Source organism: Coenobita brevimanus, chromosome 110, assembly GCF_032717465.1.
Source record: "Coenobita brevimanus isolate Jiangsu-jjx chromosome 110, ASM3271746v2, whole genome shotgun sequence".
Classification (NCBI taxonomy): Eukaryota; Metazoa; Arthropoda; class Malacostraca; order Decapoda; family Coenobitidae; genus Coenobita; species Coenobita brevimanus.
In genome coordinates, this window is record NC_137063.1 from 36285589 (window position 1) to 36308648 (window position 23060).

A 23060-nucleotide genomic window follows, 5' to 3' on the forward strand; every position below is an offset into this window, starting at 1 on the left:
CCAGGGGCAATGTTGAGTGCATTGTCAAGCTGAGGGAGAGATGGAGGAAGGGAGGGAAGGAAGGAGGGAGAGAGTGACTGAATGAAAACAAATCATGGCACAGCAACAGCGAGACCATCTGGCGCCATATGTAAAACAATAATAAATATTTTTAAATATAATTAGATATAATAAAAAAATAAAGAAATGAAAGCACAAGTTTATAATAGTCACTCAGAAAAGAAACAAATTTCCCCACAGTGACACACATCTCCCCCCAGGGGAGTAAGAGAGAGAGAGAGAGAGAGAGACCGCAGGTGTGGAAAACGGGTGGCAACACTGTACAGAGGTTCGCGCCCCACCCTAGCCACCAGTTTAGAGTAGTCACAGCATAGTGATGATGATGATGATGATGATGATGGTGATGACAACAGTGATGATGATGATAATAATGATGATGATGGTATGTCATGATGATAACAATGGTGATGGTGATGCTGATGATGCTGATGAAAGTAGTGATGATTATGATGCGGACAATACCAATGATGATGGAGATGACGACAACAGTTGTGGTGATGTTGATAACAGATATGATGACAACAGTGATGATGATGATAATGATGATTATAATGATGACAATACTGATCATGACGATGATTATTATGATGGCAAATAAAGCGAGGTGTGGCAGAGTACCTAAATGCCTCCTGATAAGTGCCTCGGCCAGCACCATCTGTCCGCAGCGCAGCATGCAGCCCCAGCCCTTGTCAGAGGTGTAGCCTGAGCCTCCAATGGGAGGGAAGTTCCGCCGATACGTCAGCCAGATCCTTGACTGAACATCACTCCTCAGTGCTGTGAGATCTGGCAACAATATCATATAATGGATATGACACTGCAACTGACAAATACTTCTTTTTACAAGATACGTATTGCAAACGTACCAGTACCTATAACATAATGCTCTCAATGCCATATTACACATGTGTTAAGTCTGGTACTCAGTATTTTGTAAAAAGTCTGAATATTTATCATCCAATCCTTTACTGTCTCATCAGTAGCAAAAAGGGCCCAGGGCTCAGCTACCTAGTCTTCATATCACGGCAGGGTTGGCAAAAAACTTTTTTTTTTTTTTTTTAACCCAACCCACCTAGTTTATATATATATATATATATATATATATATATATATATACTGTATATATATATATTTTTTTTTTTAAGAATACAACCTGGGTGAAACCCAGGATTTTTCCAAACCTTTGGTTTTTATATAATATTTTTATTTCTTTTAAATGATATACCATACAAAATATATTTTATAGCAGAGTAAGTATTATTGGTGTAAGTTGGCCTGTTATTTCTTTAAGAATTACTGTGCACCAGACCATTTAATTTGATAAGCCTATTAATTAATCCTTGATACTGATACTAAACTGCTCATAACTTTGTATTCAAGGTATCAGAACTCACCCTTGTGGATTGTTAGAGCATTTTAAATACTGGTACCAAGCTTCTGAATTCTATGAATGCAAAACTGCAAATATATGCTACAATCTGCTGTAGCCTATATACAGTATTTTGTTTTTAAGTGAAATGAAGGTTTAAAAAAAAAACTACCAAAAATTAATTTACAGTTACTAAATTTAACATTTCAGTTAACATTTCTGGGCATGGCGGCTCAATGGTACAGCACCTAATTTGAGACTGATGAGTCTTGAGCTTTCGCCGTGCCCAGGTAAGCTGCCTTGCTGGGAGAAGTAGTGCTCTCCTGTCACCTAGTTGGTTGTAGCAGCCGTGGTTCATTGGGTTTGAGCCTCTGACTGAATGGTTGGAGGTTCGAGTCCACCCAAGGGTTAGTGGTAGATATCAGGAAGGGCATCTGGTCATAAAGTGCTACAGGCTCCAAAAACCAAAGTCCTCTACCCAGGGGCAACATCTTAGCCCTTATTGGAAAATGAGGACAGGGCATTAAAAAAAAAAAAAAAAAAAAAAAAAAAAAAAATCTAACTCTACCATCACAAAATAATGGACTAACTATGTACTGTACTGCTAAGATCATTTGTTAAGCTTCAAAGATGAAAATATGAGTACATTACAATACAGTAAGTATAATCCATCCATCCATCCATCATCCAATCCTACATTACCCCATGAGGAGCATAAGAGCCTGGGGCTAGGCAGTTGGTCTCGACATTTAAGATGAGAGTGACCAGCCTCACTCATCCCTGAGTGGCATTACATGAGCAATCAACCCCAACCATCCCTTGGATATAAACCTTCACCGGCTCAATCCAACTGGAGCGCAATAATTACCCACTAAACCACCAGGTGCCAAAATTTAGTTACAGTATATGGTTACCACCCAGCATAGTAAATGGTTTCCTGGTGTACAGGAAACCATTTGGCATGTCACTCAGTGTAGAGTCACCCACAGGCAGAAGGAAAAGGAAAGAATGAAGGAAATAAAGACAGAAGAGGGAGTGTAAAGTCACTCGTAGGCAGAGGGGCAAGGAAAGAAAGACAGAAGAGAATGGAAGGAAAGAAGGATGGAAGAGAGGAAAGCGCAGACGCCCGAAAGCAGCACTACATCGAGTGAGTGGATGGTGAGCGCCCCCACCTACCACAAATAGTGATGAATATCAATATACTGTACACTGTTTACTGCACGACACAAACTATGAAATGTTAATTTGCAGATTCTAAAACAAAATTTCAGTGTGCTCTGAGTTATAAGTTTTTATACAGTAATGAAATGGTGGTAGGTGGCGGCAATCTTCATCCACTCACTTGAATTAGTGCTGCCTACTTCTTCCTTAGCCTTTATCATTCTTTTTCTGTGCTTGCCCTCCTCTCTTCCTATACCTCCCATCTTTCCTGTCACTTCTTATTGTTCTTCTTTCCTTTAAAGGTGGCTTTACACTAAGTGACAAGCCAAATGGTTTCGTGTAAGCCAAGAAACCATTTACAACGCCGGGTGGTAACCATATAACCAACCCATACGTGCTCCCTGTGTGTCAACAAGTGGGTTGGTGGAGGGCTAGTGCTCCTCCCCGTTAAACCAATAACTCAAAGTCAAATGGACACCACTTATGGGATTAAGGTGTCTGGCAATTGATAGACAGATAGATAAAATAACGAAATAATGGACTAACAATACTAGAGTGCCATAAAATGTTGAGAAGCACTTTACAATGATAACATACTTAGATACATAATTTACTGGCAAGAAAATACTGACAAAATTAACTTCATGTTCAACTAATTGTTCTGAGTGAAAAAAAAGAAAATCAATCTTAATGGGTACAGGTTTTTATATTCATTTACAGTATTTTATTGAATTTTTTAACTATATCTGTTAATGAAAAAAAATGTAAGTATTATTTGTGTAAGATGGCCTGCTATTTTTAATTTTAGTTAATTAATTAATTAATTAAGCTCAGAAATTTGTCTGTATGGTATGCATGGGTGAGCTTGTGTTGAATGACCAGCTTGTGTGTGTGAACTTTGGCAATGAGACACTGCAGATGGTGGAAAAGTTTTGTTACTTGGGAGATACCGACTTTGCTGGTGGTGGGGCTGAGGCCACCACTATCGCCACAATCAGATGTGGCTGGAGAAAGTTCAGAGAACTGCTGCCAATTCTAACCATGAAGACTCCCACTCCCTTTGAAATGACATATACCTAAGAAACATGGTCGGTCAAAGCAGATGATTTCAACAGAATGGAATGGAATGACATGAGAATGGTGAGATGGATGTGTGGGACCAAACTGCAAATTAAGATATCTAATGAAGAACTGAGGAGACGGTTAGGTACCAAGAGTATGAACGATGAGGTTGCGCACAAGCAGGCTTGGTTGGTATGGGCATGTGGAGAAGATGGATGAACTGAGCTGGGTGAAAAGATGCAAGTCGGTGAACATAGAAGGACCGGCACCAAGGGTTAGACCTAGAAAGACCTGGGATCAGACTATACGATCTGATCTTGAATTTAAAAACCTGACAAGTGAGGAAGCTCTGAACAGGGCTGCCTGGAGCACCGCCATTAGGACACGAAACTGGAACCGTACGTTGTGTGGAGCATTTGGTCTTTAAATTTGTGTATGTAAGTATGTATATACTATAATTAATTAAATAATTATGAAAGAAAAGCATTCGGGAGCCGAATGTTAATCACCTGCCAGAATATGCCATTGGCTATGTCCAAGATTTTGGCCATATCTTGATATCCTGAAGGCTTCATGTTGAAAGCTCAAACTGTTCATGAGATATAATGGTGCAGACACTGCCAGGACTTGGTTGTCGTCGGACGTGTTCCTCCTGGCCGTGTTGTCAACCGTCTCATTCATGGGTGCTCAACCCATCTCAGTCACATCATCACAACCAGCTTGCTCTGGGCATCTTGCAGTAAAACCAGAGTCACAGTGTAATATCAAAGTGAGTGTATCGGCCAGGTGTTTGGCCTGGCATGGAATCTTCCATGACATGCCTTGGCACTCAGGACATCAATATGGACCTCGCCCCTGCCACCGGGGAGGTCGCTGCCCCTGGCAAGAGGGTGAGGATGGCCTCCACTGCTAGTGACGAGGGCGGTGCCCCAGAAAAGTGGATACAGCCTTCCTCCCCAGACGACGGTGTCACCAGCAAACCAAGGAGCCTCATCTACATAGCAAGGTCGGCTGACGATACCCGTTTTTTTTTTCTAATCCCCGCAGGTTGTCAGATGCCATCAACAAGTCTTAATAGGGTAAGTATTGTACAGAGGGGTCACTCAGGGTTTTGGGTAAAGGGTCAGGTATTAGGTTCTGCATCTTTGCAGATGATGATGAGGCCAAAATGACTGTACCGTCTAAGTCCCTACCCAGTTAGGGGACTGGCCAGTAAGGTGTTGGTTGGCTTGCTCACCTTCCAGTGGCAAGTTCTCATATGGGAAAATTGGGCCTGTTGCTCCTGATGTTACAGAGAAGGAACTTTCACATCATCTTCGTTGCCTCGGCAACTGTTCCTCCCAGCTAGTGGAAGTCACTCACCTCACGGTTCGCCCTCCTGGTGATGAGAACACAGTGGTAGCCAGGATGGTATGGCTCAAATTCACGGGCCCCCTGCCAGAGCAGGTCATATTTGGCCACTTGTTACTCTGTAGAGTCTTACATTTTTCCCATCCTGAGGTGCTATACAAGCCATCGATTTGGGCATGGCACAATATCCTGTAAAAATACAGTTTGATGCTCTTGTTGCAGCAGGTTCCACCCATGCAAATCCCCATCGGGTGGCCAATGCACCCACGACCCCCACTGCTTTTCCTGCGGTGGTGCACACCAAGTTGTCTCCCGCACTTGCTCAGTCCACCAGCAGGCACTTACAGCCATCCCTTAACATCTGTGTTCTTAACATACAGGGTTTTAAATATCCGCTGGTGGATATAACAGCATGGTAGAATGATGAGGTGAAATGAGCTGTGGAACAAAAGAAGAAGGCATATAGTGAATGGTTAGCGAGTAGAGGTAGGGGAAAAGATGAGAGAGAGAAGAGAGAGGTATATGTGAGTAGAAGGGAGGTGAAGAGACTAGTGAAGGAGAGTAAGAAGAAAGTGGATGAAGAGTTTGGGAGGAATCTGAGTGTGAAATGGAGGGAGAGTAAGAAATTGTTTTGGAAGGAGGTAAAGAAAGTAAGGCAGTGTGAAAAGTGAAATAGTAGGGGAGTGAAAGATAGGAATAATAGATTGTTGGTGGAGAAGAGAGAGAAATTGAGGAGATGGAAGGAGCACTTTGAGGATTTGTTGAATGTAGAGAGTGAGACCAGTGCGAGTATAAGTGGTTGGGGAATGGCTGGGAGAAGAAGAGATGAGAGGAGGGAGGAAGAGATCAGTAGGACGGAGGTAGTGGAAGCAATGAAGAAGATCAAGATGGGAAAGGCCCCAGGAATTGATGGAGTGTGTGGTGAAATGCTGAGGTATGGGGGTGAGATTGTTGTGGAGTGGATATGGAAGTTGTGTAGATTGGCTTGGGAAGAGGGAAGGGTTCCAGAGGACTGGAAATCAGGTATAATTGTTCCTTTATATAAGGGAGAAGGGGAGAGACAAAGAATGTGGTAACCATAGGGGTATTTGCCTTCTTAGTGTGACTGGTAAAACATAGGGGTATTTGCCTTCTTAGTGTGACTGGTAAAATAAATGGTAGAATACTCATTGATAGGGTTAGGTATATGACAGAGGAGCTAGTTGGAGAAGAACAAGGGGGATTTAGGAAGGGAAAAGGGTATGTAGATCAGATATTTGTTCTAAGATGTTTAGTGGAGAAGTATCTAGAGAAGGGAAAGAAAGTATATGCTGCCTTTGTGGACTTGGAGAAAGCTTATGACAGAATAGATAGGCAAGGTATGTGGAAGGTATTAAGAATATATGGAGTGGAAGGGAAATTGTTGAATGCTGTGAAGAGTATGTACGAAGGAGCTAGGGCTACGGTGCGAGTGGATGGTGAGCTGAGTCAGTTCTTTGATCTCAATGTGGGACTGAAACAGGGTTGTGTGATGTCTCCTTGGCTGTTTAATATATACATGGATGGGGTTGTAAAGGAGGTGCAGGGTAGGGCAGTGGATGTGGGGGTGGCTCTAATGAATGAAGGTGAGATTTGGAAGATTCCAGTGTTGCTGTTTGCTGATGATACAGTATTGTTGAGTGAAGATGAATGGGAGTTGCGAGGTTTGGTGAATGAATTTGGGACAGTGTGTAGGAGGAGGAAGCAGAAAGTTAATGTAAACAAAAGTAAAGTTATGGTGTTTGAGAGGAATGAAGCCACAGAATGTACGGTGAGGTTGGATGATGAGGATATGGAGAGTGAGTGCATTCAAGTATAGTAGGTTCAACACTGAGCGTCATCACAGTGCGCGATTCGCATTGTGCGCGAGTGACCAAAAATCATAACCAAAAACCCTTGGATGCACGAGTTTACCACATAGAACGTGAGGCAGAGGCAAGGAGTGGCTCAAAAATGCCATTTTCTATTAGTGCGCGACCATCCCTCACACAGAGCGTCACGTGTCGCCATGTTGATGCGCAGAAATTCCCGAGCATTCTACTGTTGAGGATGAAGAGGATGCAATGTCAGAAGTGTCAGCATTGGACTTTGAAGGGTTTATGGCCGAAGTGAGTGACTTTGATGCTCCTGGGGAAGGTGATCAAGAGGAGTCTGTGGAGGGAAGTGTTGGTGCAGTGGGAGGTGCGGTGGAGAGTACGGCGCTGTAAGTGTTGCCGCGCCTCGGAACCCCTGTTATTTAAGGTCATCAGGCCTGTTGTCTACTGTTGTTAAGGTGACTACCCATATTTTTGTTATTGTAGCTATAGCTTTAGTACAATGTCTGAAAAATATGACCTTTATTATGTCTCTAAGGGCCAAAAAATGTCCAGGTATGAGGGGGTACCGCCCATATGTAATTATTCCCATAAGATTATGTATTCCCAGTACGCGAATTCCCAGTGCACGAGGTCATGGACCGCCTAATCTCTCGCGCACTGTGCGAGCCTACTGTACTTGGGTAGTGTGATGAGTAGGGATGGAACTTTGGGGGATGAAGTGCATGAAAGGGTACAGCAGGGACGGAAGGTTGTTGGTTCACTGAAAGCAGTGATGAGAAATAGGGAGGTGAGTATGGAGGTTAAGAAGTCACTGCATGATAGTACAGTATTGTGATTCCTACTCTGATGTATGGAAGCGAGGCATGGACCTTGCAAGAAGGAACAAGTCAAGAATGAGAGCAGTGGAACTGAGATACTTGAGAGAAGCATGTGGAGTGACATGGAGGGACAGGCTGACGAATGAAGAAGTGAAGGAACGTTGTGGGGTGGATGTGGATGTGGCTGAGAAGATTAGGAGAAATACACTGAGGTGGTTTGGACATGTGGAGAGAATGGAGAATGAAAGACTGACTAAGAGGGTGTATGTAGGTGAGGCGGAGGGAGGGAGAGGGAGGGGTAGACCGAGGATGAGGTGGAGGGATGGAGTTGAGAGGTATATGAGGGAGAAGGGGTGAGTTGGAGGGAGGGTAGTCAAATGGTGGGTGACAGAGCAACTTGGAGACGTTTTGTCTGCGGCCACCCTTTGAGGGATTAGGGCACCGGGCTATAGACAGATATAGATAGACAGGATATAACATAAACGGTTTTATATATCCGCAGGTGGATACATTATCGGGGCCAGATTCACTAAAGCTTTTTATCTTGTTGAACTCTTACATTATCCCAGGCACAGTTCATGGCTGTTTTAGTGATGGCATCATCCAGTGAATCAAATATAACTCTCTTCCTTTTGGTCACTTCATTTATTAATGCCATTAATTCATCAGGGGAAAAGTTAGGATGGACTGGCTTGGAGTATTTCTTTCTTCCATGTACCCTCGATGAGCTGGTCTAAACCGCTTTGCTACCTCCCCCCCCCTCTCTTATACCCCTTGATGAGTTGGTCTAAACCAGTTTGCTGTCCTCCCCCCTCTCCCTCTCTCTCGTCCCCCTCAATAAGCTGGTCTAAACTGGTTTGCTACCTTCCCCCCCCCCTCTCTCCGGTAAATAATATGAAGCAATTCACACCCATATCGCATTGAAATAATACGAGAGTGGCTAAGAGTGTTATTTTATATCATACTGTGAATTACTGTGATAAAATACAGGTGATTTAGTGATATTTTTGTGATAATCAGAGAAGTCATGATGCTAAGCACATTACCTGGTAACTATTGAACATTTTTGCAGTTGCAAATTGTGCAGCTATGCTATCAAAACTCATGACATTATATCAATAAGCTTTATAAAAGTGGTAACAAAAGTCATTCATGAAGTTTGACAAAGTTTGTAATGATTTTCCTCACATTGTTACTGTTTCGCTAAAGTCTAAAGTCTAACGTACATACTGGAATATCGTACCAAAATCATAGGAGATTGTTAAGAAGTGTTTTATTTTTATTATTATTGCAGTTACTGTGATGAGGTAACATGGGTGTAACCCTATTTTGTATGGAAAAAATCTTGTGGTTTGGTGGAAATTTCCACCTCTCTGGGCTATTTCCTACATCAGACAGTCAAATCATACACTGTATTCTCTCAAAACATTCTCCGTGCTTGGAGCGCCTATGGACATGCAGTTTGTTGCAAATGAAAGTAGAAAGATTGACGTATGTCTGACAAAAATTTTTGGTCTCAAGATTAATGATAAGTGGGTTAAAACATGAGTTTGAAAACACACAATTTTTTTTCCTATTTCTCCACAATGAGCATAGTCAGTAAGTTGTCATCACAGCCGCTGAAGGCAAAGGGTTGAGGGGGGTCCAGGGGTGTTTTTAAGGGGCGCAGCAGATATCCGCAGATTTTTAACATTCGCAGGTGTCTCTGTTACCTAACCCCCGTGGATGGTAAGGGAGCACTGTACTATACATGATGCCGTCAGAGCTGACCCCTCAACCCTGTCTGGTTTCAACACCCGTCTGCGTGCCCCCAATCCTTCTGGACGCACTCCTCCCAGCTCTAACCCATCGACAACACCTACTGCTCCCAGTCGGATTTCTTGGCCTGTCCAGGAGGGTCTTACATATGCAACAGTAGTTAGGAACCGCTTTTCAGCACTGGACAATCTTGCTGGAACATCTGGTGGCAAGTCTGCAACAAACCAAGTGAGGTGGAGTGAACAGTTGCTGTGTCCTCCCGCCCAACCTCCTAATCTGCGGTGCTGCTCCACCTCGACCCTTCACCCAAGCACCGTCGTCAGCGCTTCCACCCAACACGGACCTCCTCCCAACATCCCGCACAAGACTCCACAGCTCCTTCCACCCTGCCTGGTATAATGTCAGCCAGTACCACCTCATCACTGGTTACAACTCTTGTCTCAGTTCCAGTCACATCACATGCTGCCTCCCCCAGTTCTGAGATGAGCTCCACACCTGGTGATTCTACTGCTCCTACACATCAGCCCATACTGAGGACAACCTCCCACACTTCCCCATATGTCAATCCCACAGGTGCCCATTCTTCAGAATCCTTTGTGGTCCTTCTGTTAACAGCCCTTTCCATGTACAGAAACGGACAGTCCTTTATAAACATATATGTCAGCCTAATGCCCCAGCTTCTCTCCCTACTGTCGTCCCAGTGATGGCTCATCCACCTCTTCGCAGATTCCTCCTCTGGAATGCCAGATCTCTTCTTTGGAAAACTTCCATTTTCAAGCAACCAGTAGCAGGCCTCATTCCAGATGTCATTAGTCTATATGAGACTTGGTTTTCTCCACATCTCCATCTGTTGCTCCAGGGTTTTACTCTATATCAGGCTGATCGTCATGGTGTCAGAGGTGGGCTAGCTGTCGCAGTCAATGAGGACATGCCTAGCTTGGTTCTGCCACTGACCCGGCCCCCTCGAGGGGTGTTGGAAGTTCTTGAGGCCCGCCTATCCCTCGTGAAGAGATAGATCACTGTGGCGGTTTGCTACAACTTGGGCAACGACATAGGCCTGGAGGAACTCCGGACCTATAATGACCAGCTCCCTTTACCCTGCCTCCTCCTGGGTGATTTTAACGCCAGAACACCCGCCAGTTGGGATTCTTTTTGGCCTGGGGTTCCGGTAATAGGTCGGGAACTTCCCATTTCCAGTTTCTATTAGAAAGCAGTCACTTCACCATGCTCACCTCATTAGGGTTACAGACAGACCTGTATCAATCTGCACTCAGGCATGCCTTCCACACTTGATCTCTATGTGGAGGATTCTATATTTGGCGGCTCAGCCAACTGGATTGGCCCATATTTGGGATCCGACCACCTTCCAGTTATCTTCGATGTCCCCAACCTTTCCCCACCCTCCTCTGCCCCACCTTGTCCACATTGGATCCTCATACGAGGGTCCTGCTCCTCCTTTATGGCAGCCCTTGATAACACTGGGGTTCTGCCTGGAGGGCCTTAGATGACTGTATGACAGGCTTTATATCCTCTATGACTGCAGCAGGTGAGGCGACTTTCCGCAGGTCCTCAACACATCCCCGAGGCACTGGCATGGTTCCTTGGTGGACAGGGGACTGCACCAGGGTTGTCTGGGCTAGAAGGTCTTCTTGGAATGCCCGGCGGAGGTGTCCCTGCCCTAGTCACCAAGAGAAAAAAGCAGACTCTTAACCGAGCTCATCGTGCTGCCTGGTCTGCTTTCTGCTCAATCCTGTCATTCTCTAGCTCACCATCTCGGACCTGGTCCTTCATTGCTCAAATGAATGGTCACCCTACCACCCCATCATACCCTCTGGTGAAGGGAGGTAACCTTCTGGTAGGCTTCCAAGACAAGGCTGCCTTCTTGGCAGCCTTTTTTGGATCTTGATTTGGTTCCCCTGCTCCACTTCCAGGTCTTCAGCATTTACTCAGGGTCACTCAGGCAGGCATCTCCTCCCCCCCTCCCCAGCAGGCTTAGCCTCCTCTTTTGCCCAGGCAGAACTCTGCTCTGCTCCGCAGACCTTACCACCAAAGAAAGCATGGGGCCCAGATTTAGTACCCAATGAGTATTTTATTCAACTCCCCGTCCTCCATCAGATGTCGCTCTTAGACATATTTAACAACAGCTGGGTGTCAGGGATCTTCCCATCATGCTGGAAAACCTCAAACCTCCTGCCCTTCCCCAAGCTGTGGAGGGAACCCACTTCTCCGGCTTCGTACAGGCCGATAGCATTGCTATCCAATGTCGGGAAGGTGCTTGTGCTTGAGAGGATGCTGTGCTGTCGGCTCTCCTGGTGGCTGGAGCATGACCACCCGTCTGAGGTACAGTGTGGATTCCACCAAGGGAGGGGGACATTTGATGTCCTCCTCCAGTTTGACCAACATGTCCACTAGGCATTCTGTCATAAGCAGATACTGTTCTTCCGGCGGCCTTCGTGGATCTCCAGGCGGCTTTTGATTCTGCCTTCCACGATGGGATATTGTACAAGTTGTGCTGTCTTTGCGTCAGACTCTGCACTGGCCTGGGTACAAAGATTTTTGCATGAGTGATCCTTTCATGTTTCCCTTGAGGGTACGTACTCCTCCGCTTCCCCAGTCAGGCAAGGAGTACCACAGGGATCATGCCTCAGTCCCCTACTTTTTAATGTACTTATGTATGACCTCCTTCACCCTCCTGGAGTATCCATCTTAGTCTATGCAGAGAGAATCCTGTATTTTACACAGGAAAAATCACCTGAGAAATTACCCATATGCCGGGAATCGAGCCCAGGACTCTCAGGTGAGAGCCAGGCAGCATACCACTACACCACGACAAGGTAAAAGTTACCTCACGTTGTCACAATCTTGTAACCAACGTCCCTCCACCCCCACTGTGGGCCTGAAGAGGGTGAGTTAACCCCCTGGCACTTGGGCAAGTAGATGCTTTTAATCTATCCCATGCACTTATGGTATAGTGGTATGCTGCCTGGCTCTCACCTGAGAGTCCCGGGTTCGATTCCCGGCATATGGGTAATTTCTCAGGTTAGTCTATGCAGATGATATCTCCATCCCCTGCATTGCTGCCTCATTATGGCAGGCCCAACATCACCTCCAACAGGCTGTGGATGCCTTTGCCACCTGGGGTGCAGATTGGGATGGAATAACAGTCAATGCACCAAAGGGTGCTCTTATGTGCTTTGGTCATCGGAGGCTCCCTTCCATGCCGATGATTCAGTTTGCCTGAGAACCTCTCACTCTTCAGATCCAACACAAGTTTCTGGGCCTCCATCTGGATAGTCCCCATCTCACCTGGGCCCCCCACAATGACCATCTTTGATCAGTATGCCTTAGGTGCCTGGACATCATGTAGTGTGACGCAGGAGTTCACTGGGGTGCTGATCGAAACACTCTCCTCCATCTGTATCTGGCCTTCATCCGCAGTAAGATCTCGTATGGTATTGCCCTTTACGGATCGGCTGCCCAGACCGACCTAAAAAAGTTGGATGTTGTCCAGAACATGGCACTTCGCATTGTCCTAGATGCCTTCAAGTCCACCCCAATTATTTCGCTACATGCGTAATCTGGGGTGATGCCCCTCTCCATCTACCACATGTAAGTAGACTGTTGGGTGCTCCACCGCATTTCAGCCTTTCCCTCCAGCCACCTGGTCTTCTCCCTCTACTGCCTCTCCACGTTCTTCGTCAGCCACCAGCTTGGCCACGTGTAAGGTTACCATACATTATCCGCAGCATCCAGGCCTGCCACACCCTGTCTCGATCTGCCCAGGCCTGCCCCAGTGGTCTCTCTCCCCTTAGTCTCCCCGTGGATGGATTTGTCTCCATATGTCCCCCCCTATCTCCCAGTACCATTCTTGAAGTCGACAGATGCAGTCTTGGCAAGGCAGCTCTTTCATAGCATGGACTCCTCTGTTTATAAGGACTCCTTGAAAGTTTACACGAATGGGTCTCACTCCCCTCCATCTTCCTTTGCCTCAGCGGCCTATTCTGAAGATCTTTCCATACGCCAAACTTGGTCGTTCAGAGGGCGGTATGATGTCCTAACTGCAGAACTCATAGCCATCCTCCAGGCCCTTGAGTTTGTCTGGACTTTCCTCCAGCCTCAACTGGTAGTTTTATACACCAACTCGCAGTCCTCACTTACCCTCCTCCTCTCAGATCGTCCAGTGACTCATGTCAGGATTGTCCATGCTATTATGGAGCACCTCCATCTCCTTGTTACTCCTCCCAGGCACCTCCACCTTCAATGGATTCCCTGACATGCAGGCATCCATGGCAATGAAATTGCACAAGCAGCAGCAAAATGAGCACTGACCTCCAATACACTGGTCCATGTGACACCAGATTGTGCCACATTCCCTAATCTTTCACGCAGTGCCTGCATATCATACTGGAATGCAAACCTTGCGACCACCCTACCTGCCTCCCACCTGGGATGTTATCACTCCAACTCCTCTGAACATCCTTGGGCACGGCATCCCTGTAGGGATGTTGATGTAGCCATCAATAGGTTACAATTGGGCCACAAAGGCCTCGCAAGTCACCTGCATTGTTTGGGTATGATAGAGAACCCTTGGTGCCAATGGTGTCCTCAGGTTAAAGAAACCATAGAACACTGCATGTCATGGTGCCCTAGGTTCCATTCCCTTTGCACACTTTTGCGGGATTGTTTGATATCTCTCGGAGTTTTCAATTTGTCTCTCCACACCTTCCTGGGAGAAGGTGCCGGGGACCCCCGGTTATGACAACAAGTGGCGTGGTGCACGTCTGACTTTATCCGAAAATCTAGGCAGCTCTCCCACATATAACGTGAGGCCCTAAGCAGTCTGCATTGGAAGGGCATTGGGCCATTGTTTTAGCGGTGACCCTTAAACCCACAAGAAGAAGAATATATAATGGTGCTAAAGACAGGCGATGAAATGAGTTGACCTTTGGCTGCCATTTTGGTGACCCTGACCTTGACCCTGAGTGCTCATTTTTGAACTTGTCCAAGATTTTGGCCGTATCTTGATACCCTGAAAGTTTCATGTTATCTCGTCACTCATGAGATATAATGGGAACACACACACACACACACACACACACAGGTAGGCAAAACATTACTGCTCTGCTTTGCTAAAAGGCGGGCGATATATATATTCATTTACAGTAAACCCTCTCTAATTCGAACCCAAATAAATTGGATATCGGTTAATTCGGATCTTTTTGATTGCCAGACAAATAATTTTAATTCGGACAGAAATATGAGTTAAGCGGGACAAATCCGAACAAGGGTTCCAGTCAGAGAATTCCTGCCAAACAATGTCTCCTTGCCATACTCCTCAGTTCAGCCCAAGTCTCTCTCCGTAAGAGATGTGCTCTGAGTGGTCTCCATCCTAAAACATGACATATATTTACATGTAAAATAGGGGGTTAGGTTCTTGAAGCCCCATATTTTTCGTTAAAAATATATTTAAAAATGGGTTATTATAAATATGTCTGCCGTAAGACACCTAAGGCAGTGTACTTACATACGATGTCGCCGACTAGACACATCAATGCATTCTAACCTAACCTAACCAACTAGTTTTGCCCCCTAATACTCTCCATAAACATTTTAACCACCAAGGATTGCCAATAAGCCTCTTGAAAGTCCCCATTACCAATCAAGAAAAAACTTCTGACCAAACCAACATGTCTAAGGCCACCCAGCATCATGCATATTTTGCCAGGAACCACTTTCAGTGCACTCATTAAAATGAAATAAAAAATGCAGTGTGAAACTATTTTTGAAAGTCATTAGTCATCAACAATAAAGGAAAAAAAACTATACTGAAGTCGTCAACATGGAATAACTGCGTACTTCTCACTTCTCAGATACACACAATGCAGTAATTGTGAATAATACATATCAGCCAAGCAGTATACAGTAATCTGTATGACAGTAAAATTCACAAGAATGGAACTCACATAATTATCTTACCCAGCTATTTACGTCAACACGTAGTGTCTTCACATACCATAAGAACCCAATTTTCTCAACCAAAGACAGTCAGCTGATAACAAAGGTCAGTGACAAAGCCTTTTTTTCTTCTTCTTCTTCAGACTCACAGCACTAAAGGCAAATACATGAATTTTACTGCTCCTTCATCATTAACTTTGTTTTTTTCCAACAAACAAACTATCCACATTGCAAACAAATCCAACTCATTTTATTGTCTGATTGTTTGCACTTAAACTCCTACATTACACGTCACTTCGTCCGCCAATTTTACATTTTCCTTTGGAATAAATACTTTCCTTGTGTTTATAGCACTTTCAGAATCCTTAGGCCTAACTAAAGTTAGTTTGGAACCATGTGCTCAGAGTTCTGAGGGGAAATAAGGAGCAAGGAAATAAGCAAATAAACGCTTCTCATCCCAGCGACCATCCAAACAACACAGGCAGGCAGTGGCAGGTGGTATGGGACATGGGTACAGTTCTGTACCGTACTGTTCAATGTTTTTGTGAAAAAAACATGTTTTAGTGTGCGTGGGTGTGCTTTGGGGACAGGGGAAGGCATGTGCTCTGATAATTCAAATTTTCAGATATATCGACATGTGGTTCCCCCCAATTAATTCGAGTTAGAGAGGATTTACTGTATTGTTATTTTTTAAAATTATCCGCCCGGGTTTTTTAAACTAACTAAAATGGCCCAGGCAGGTAAGTGGGTAGGTACCCTGGGTGCTACCCATCCCATCCCTGTATCAAAGGCAAGAATAACCAGATGAGTGTCCCTGAAAGATACTACATGAGCAAGAAACCTCAGCCACACTTCAGGTGTAAGTTGTTACAGGCCATATGTACCACATTTCATGACATATAATGCATACTGGTGCACAATACACATTCATGATTTGACAAGCGATATTTAGTATTAAAAAAAAAAAAAAAAAAAAAAAAAAATCTATACTCAGGTTACTTTACTTATTACAGTAATCTCTCAATTACCTGAATGATCCATTATCCAGACGATGTGACCTAGCTGTATTAATCCATTAACCCCTTAAACGCGGATTGTCGCATTTGCGACGCTTGCCAAAAAGGACATAACGGCGGAGCGTCGCATTTGCGATTCGAGTTAATTTTGAATAAACGCGGGCAAGGATGTTCCAGCTGGTATTGTCTATCAGTACCACCACCCTTTAACTACAATTAGCATACTTTACCTTTGTACTACTGACCTCCGTTGTTGCCAAGTATCGCATTTTCCCCCCCTCCCCCCCCACCACGGCCCGGCCAGCCTGGCTGTGATACATGGCAGCGCTCTGACTGCTCAGAACTGTAAATCTGCACTCTCCTCTCACAAGCAGTTTTTGCTAATAGGAAACGCTTGTTTCCCCAGTTGTAACACTAGCTTTTTTTCGCACAGTTTGCCCCTGTTTAGCGTCAGTTTACCGCAGGCTTTCAAAGTGACATCATGGCGAGTTCTAGCTCTTCCGAGTCAGTGCGAGCGGCCGACAGGAACGAGAATAAAGTGACGGGCGTAAGGCAGAATAAAAAGGGCGCCGCAGTGATCTTTTGGGAAGTAATATGATTGAAAATAATGTAGTATACATGTTTTTAGCTGTGAAAATGGAAATGTTTGTTGAGTGATGGGAAGACCGCCGCCGCGCTGCATGCCAGCTGTACGCTCCGTTGATTTTAGCCTTATTTTCAGTGCTTATTGTACAAATACAGATTCCAAACTACCTGTACGTTGTAGTATAAAGTTTACTGTGACAGAATGAGGCTGTGGTAGAGGGGAAACCAGGTTGCTGAAGGTGTGAAAGTGAAGATTTGGTTACCCAACTTTGCAAGTCTCCACAAATCCTTGGGTAGTCCAAGAAGGCTCAACACCTGTCTCTGGAGAAAGCTGAATGTAAGTACTATCTGCCATACCAAGTATAATGTTCTAGGGTTAATCTCTGATTTTTGGCTAATATTTTCCTACAAGTACTCAGACCGCGATACAACCCCGCCACCCGGGGGGGGTCGGCTGTCCATGGCCATGCATTAGGGGTTAAATGAGAATCTTTTCCTACTACCCGGATAAAATGCTTCAGTCAGTGGAAAATTATGGCTGCAGAAACATTTTCGTGTCCAGCTGAGCGGGAATAGCCCAGGTGCACTGCCCTGTCTGGCTCAGTAGTTCACCCACTGATTGCTAAAGAGACCCTCAGTCGTTCTCATTTCCCGCGTGGCTCCCATACTATAAACGGCTCTCAGACAGCTGTTGTGGTGGCACACGTTGTGGCTTCTGTAGTTGTTTCCTACTTGCTTCAGGCCTTGCTATTCCTTGCATGTCTCTTCCAATGGCCCCTTCACCAGAGAAAAGGAAGAGGGTAGTAATAACTCAGGAGAAGTGGGAGAACCTGGGTAAGATTGATGCGGGATGGTCAAATCAAAAGTGTTGACTTTGATTTCTTTCTAACTTACTGTACTATACCATGAATTTATTCTATTTTACTATGATTTTATTCCATTCTGCCATTATGTTTTGTGTGCCCCCTGCATTTTTCTTGTATAGTCTCCCCCCCCCCCCCACTCAATGTAGTCCTGCTTTCGGGTGTCTGCCCTTTCCTCTCCTCCATCCTTTTTTTCTTCCATCCTCTTCTGCCTTTCTTTCCTTCAGTCTTTCCTTGTCCTTCTGCCTAGGGGTGACTTTACACTTCCTCTTCTGTCTTTCTTTCCTTCATTCTTTCCTCTTACTTCTGCCTGTGGGTGACTCTACACTGAGTGACAAGCCAAATGGTTTCCTGTACACCAGGAAACCATTTACTATGCTGGGTGGTAACCATATAACCAAATTTTGGTGCCTGGTGGTTTACTGGGTAAGTACGGCACTCCAATTGGATTGAGCTATGGTCGTACCATTCTAAAGTGGCGGTTTGGGTGGGGCACGAACCTCTGTACAGTGTTGCCACGTTTTCCATACTCGCGATTCCTCTCTCTCTCTCTCTCTCTCTCTCTCCTGGGGGGATGTGCATCACCCTAGGGAATTTTGTTTCTTTTATGTCATATAAACTTGTGCTTTCATTTCTTTATTTTGTTTTTTATTATATTATTGTTTTACATATGACGCCAGATGACCTCGGTGTTACGGCGCCTTTTCATTCAATCATTCTCGCCCTCCTTCCTTCCCTCCCTTCATCGTTTCCTCAGCGTGACAATGCACTCAACACTGCCCCTTGCCTGCCTTCACTCTCTCTCTCCTTGGGGAGATGTGCGTCACCCTTGGGAATTTTGTTTCTTTTATGAGTGACTTATAAACTTGCGCTTTCATTTCTTTATTTTGTTTTCATTATATCTAATTATGTTTAAAAATATTATTGTTTTACATATGGCACCAGATGACCTCGCTGTTGTGGCGCCACAATTTGTTTCCATTCAATCACTCTCTCCCTCCTTCCTTCCCTCCCTTCCTTCATCTCTCACTAGGCTGCACTCAACACTGCCCCTGGTCTGCCTTCCCCCCCCCTCTCTCTCTCTCGTCTGTGGTATTTTAGAATACATTGTGGTTATTTTCTTTTACGTTATAATGCACATATTGTAAATTTGACTTTATCTCCACACCACCCAGGAGGTTAAAGTCTTGGCGCGTTTTTTTAAAGAGGTGTCCCCAAACAGGCCTGTTCCTCTATCCCTCACAGATGACCAGGTCGGACTGGGTGTGTGTGAGTGTTGCCGCTCACGAGGGTTTAATGTATATATTTTTTTTTTACTAAGAAACGCATATTTTTGCTTATATTCCTGCACATTATCTTATAATCATAATTGTAACATTATTAACAACCCCAGATATACGGTAACGGCCAATAAAAGTGACTACTTTTTTTTTTAAGCAACACTGTAAAATAATTATGCCACGTTTCTGTATTGCCATATAAATATTTTTCGCATAATCAGTTTACTGTTCTTTCATATATTATAATACACACGCTACCATTATACTCTTATGTGTCTATCTTATTGTGATGCCTGTTACATATAACAAAGCCATTCACATAGTGGGTATGGAACATGTGGCAACACTATACAGAGGTTCATGCCCCACTCAAACCGCCACTTAAGATTGGTACCACCATAGTGAAGGTTTATATCCATGGGGTGGTTGGGGTTTACTGCTCACGTAATGCCACTCAGAGATGAGTGAGGCTGGTCACTCTCATCTTAAATGTCAGGACCAACTTACCTTGTTCCAGGCTCCTATGCTCCTCATCGGGCAATGTATGATTGGAAGATGGATGGATAGATGGATGCTTTCATGTCACTGCAGGGTATAGCCCTGCAGTCATGATTGCTTGTCTTTGGTTGATGGGTCTGCTTGACCAAGGTAATTGCTTGGCTGTGGTTTATAGGACTGCTTGACCAGACAGAGTAGTATCAAACAACAGGAACAAGTTTAGTAGAAGTGACCTCTAAACTAACGTGAGTTTAAACAATGCGTTTTCGTTTTAACACGAGCAAATATTTAAGAAGATATATTTAATTAACAAGGGTTTCTTGATTTAACGCGACCTTACACATACGTGATGTTTTCAAATTAGCCGCGCGCTTTGGACAATCCCGAGCTGATAGACCATCTCGGGGATGGTTTAATTTATTCAGTTTGGCCATGTGGAGAGGATGGAGGGTGAAAGACTGACAAAGAGAGTGTATGTGAGTGAGGTGGAGGGGGGAAGAGGGAGGAGGAGGCCAAAGATGAGATGGTGGGATGGGGTGGAGAGGTATATGAGAGAGGGGGGTGTGAGTTTGGAGCAGGCAGTGAAATGGCAGGGGACAGGGCAACTTGCAGGCGATTTGTTTGAGGCCACCTCAAACGGGACTGAGGTGTCTGGCAATAGATAGATAGATAAATATATATATATATATATATATATACAGTATATATATATATATATCCATCCATCCATCCATCATCCAATCCTACATTGCCCCATGAGAAGTGTAGGAGCCCAGAGCTAGGCAGTTGGTCCCGACATTTAAGATGAGAGTGACCAGCCTCACTCATACCTTATATAAATATATATACATCTATCTATCTATTGCCAGACGCCCCAATCCCGTTTGGGGTGGCCACAAACAAATCGCCTCCAAGTCGCCCTGTCCCCCGCCATTTCACTGCCCTGCTCTGTACTCACACCCCCCTCTCCACCCCATCCCTCCATCTCATCCTCGGCCTCCCCCTCCCTCTTCCCCCCTCCACCTCACTCACATACACTCTCTTCGTCAGTCTTTCACCCTCCATCCTCTCCACATGGCCAAACCACCTCAGTGTGTTCCTCATAACGCTTCCTATCACATCCACATCCACACCACAACGCTCCTTTATATCCTCATTCGTCAGCCTGTCTCTCCATGTGACTCCACAGGCTCCTCTTAAATAACTCATTTCCACTGCTCTCACTCTTGACTTGTGTCCTTCCAACAACGTCCAAGCTTCACTTCCATACGTTAGAGTTGGTATCACAATACTGTCATGTAGTAACTTTTTCACTTCCATGCTCACTTCCCCGTTTCTTATCAATGCTTTCAAAGAACCAGCAACCTTTCTTCCTTGCTGTACCCTTTCAAGCACTTCACCTTCCAAACCTCCATCCTTACTCATCACACTACCCAAGTACTTAAACATACTCACATTTTCCAATTCCTCACCATCCAACCTCGCTGCACATTCACTGACTTCACCTCTCTCAAAGACCATCACTTTACTCTTCCCTACATTCACCTTTAGATTCCGTTTCTTACACACTCTCCCAAACTCATCCACCAAGCCTTGCAGCTCCCCTTCGTCTTCACTCAACAACACAGTATCATCTGCAAACAACAGTACAGGGAGTTTCCAAACACTACCCTCTCTCACCAGGGCCACTCCAACATCCACTACCCTACCTTGTACCTCTTTTATTACCCCATCCATGTACAGATTGAACAACCATGGAGACATGACACATCCCTGTTTCAACCAAACTTTCAATGAGCAAAATTCACTTAGTTCACCATCCACAAACACTGCAGCCTTCGCACCATCGTACATACTCTTCACAGCATTCAATAACTTCCCATCTACTTCATATATTCTTAACACTTTCCACAATCCTTGTCTATCCACCCTGTCGTATGCTTTCTCTAAATCCATGAAAGCAGCATACAACTTCTTTCCCTTCTCTAGAAACTTTTCCACTATATATATATATATATATATATATATATATATACTATATCTGTTTCTATCTATCTATTGCCAGATGCCTCAATCCCATTTGGGGTGGCCACAAACGAATCGCCTCCACATCGCCCTGTCTCCCGCCATTTCACTGCCCTGCTCCCAACTCACACCCCCTCTCTCATATACCTCTCCATCCCATCCCTCCATCTCATTCTCGGCCTCCCCCTCCCTCTCCCCCCCTCCACCTCACTCACATACACTCTCTTCGTCTGTGTTTCACCCTCCATCCTCTCCACATGGCCAAACCACCTCAGTGTGTTCCTCATAACGCTTCCTATCACATCCACATCCACACCACAACGCTCCTTTTTATCCTCATTCGTCAGCCTGTCTCTCCATGTGACTCCACAGGCTCCTCTTAAATAACTCATTTCCACTGCTCTCACTCTTGACTTGTGTCCTTCCAACAACGTCCAAGCTTCACTTCCGTACGTTAGAGTTGGTATCACAATACTGTCATGTAGTAACTTTTTCACCTCCATGCCCACTTCCCCGTTTCTTATCACTGCTTTCAAAAAACCAGGAACCTTTCTTCCTTGCTGTACCCTTTCAAGCACTTCACCTTCCAAACCTCCATCCTTACTCATCACACTACCCAAGTACTTAAACGTACTCACATTTTCCAATTCCTCACCATCCAACCTTGCTGTACATTCATTGACTTCACCTCTCTCAAAGACCATCACTTTACTCTTCCCTACATTCACCTTTAGATTCCGTTTCTTACACACTCTCCCAAACTCAGCCACCGAGCCTTGCAGCTCCACTTCGTCTTCACTCAACAACACAGTATCATCTGCAAACAACAGTACAGGGAGTTTCCAAACACTACCCTCTCTCACTAGGGCCACTCCAACATCCACTACCCTACCTTGTACCTCTTTTATTACCCCATCCATGTACAGATTGAACAACCATGGAGACATGACACATCCCTTTTTCAATACAGTGAGTCTTCGATATACAAAAGGGATAGGGACCCCCCAAAAAACTTTCGAAATTCAAAATTTTGTATATCAGAACGATTTTCCCCAATGAAACATACATAGAAATGGAGGGATGCATCCCAGGATCCCCTCGGACCCCCCACCTAAACTTTACCCCCCCTCCTATTTTGAAGTAAGCAATACCTGTATACAATTGCTGAGAAGGAGGTGGTCATTTTTTTGTACATCTCCTTTTTCTTCGTCACAATCCCAACAGAGGAAGCTGCAAGGCCTAAAGCACGCCCAATCTCTGAGACTCATTCCCCCTCCTCATGGTGTCCTATAATTTCCAGTTTCCTTTCCAGAGCTAGAGTATGGTGCTGCTGTTTCTTTGCAGTGGGCTCCCCCGATGCTGGAGATGATGCAGGGCACTTGGAAGGCATGGCAAAACAATACGAAATGGTGAAGACCTCAGAAAATA

The 23060-nt window shown here is 44.9% G+C and overlaps 1 protein-coding gene across 2 annotated transcripts in view; it reads right to left on the minus strand.

The window, feature by feature from the left end:
• The window catches only part of LOC145417333 (cysteine protease ATG4B-like), a 387500-nt gene that overhangs the window by 300270 nt on the left and 64170 nt on the right, over positions 1-23060 (minus strand). For both annotated transcript variants that reach the window (XM_080286013.1, XM_080286012.1), the window contains one exon: positions 679-843. In XM_080286013.1, coding sequence (XP_080142139.1) covers positions 679-843 — 165 coding nt within the window. The remainder of the gene's footprint in view (positions 1-678; positions 844-23060) is intronic.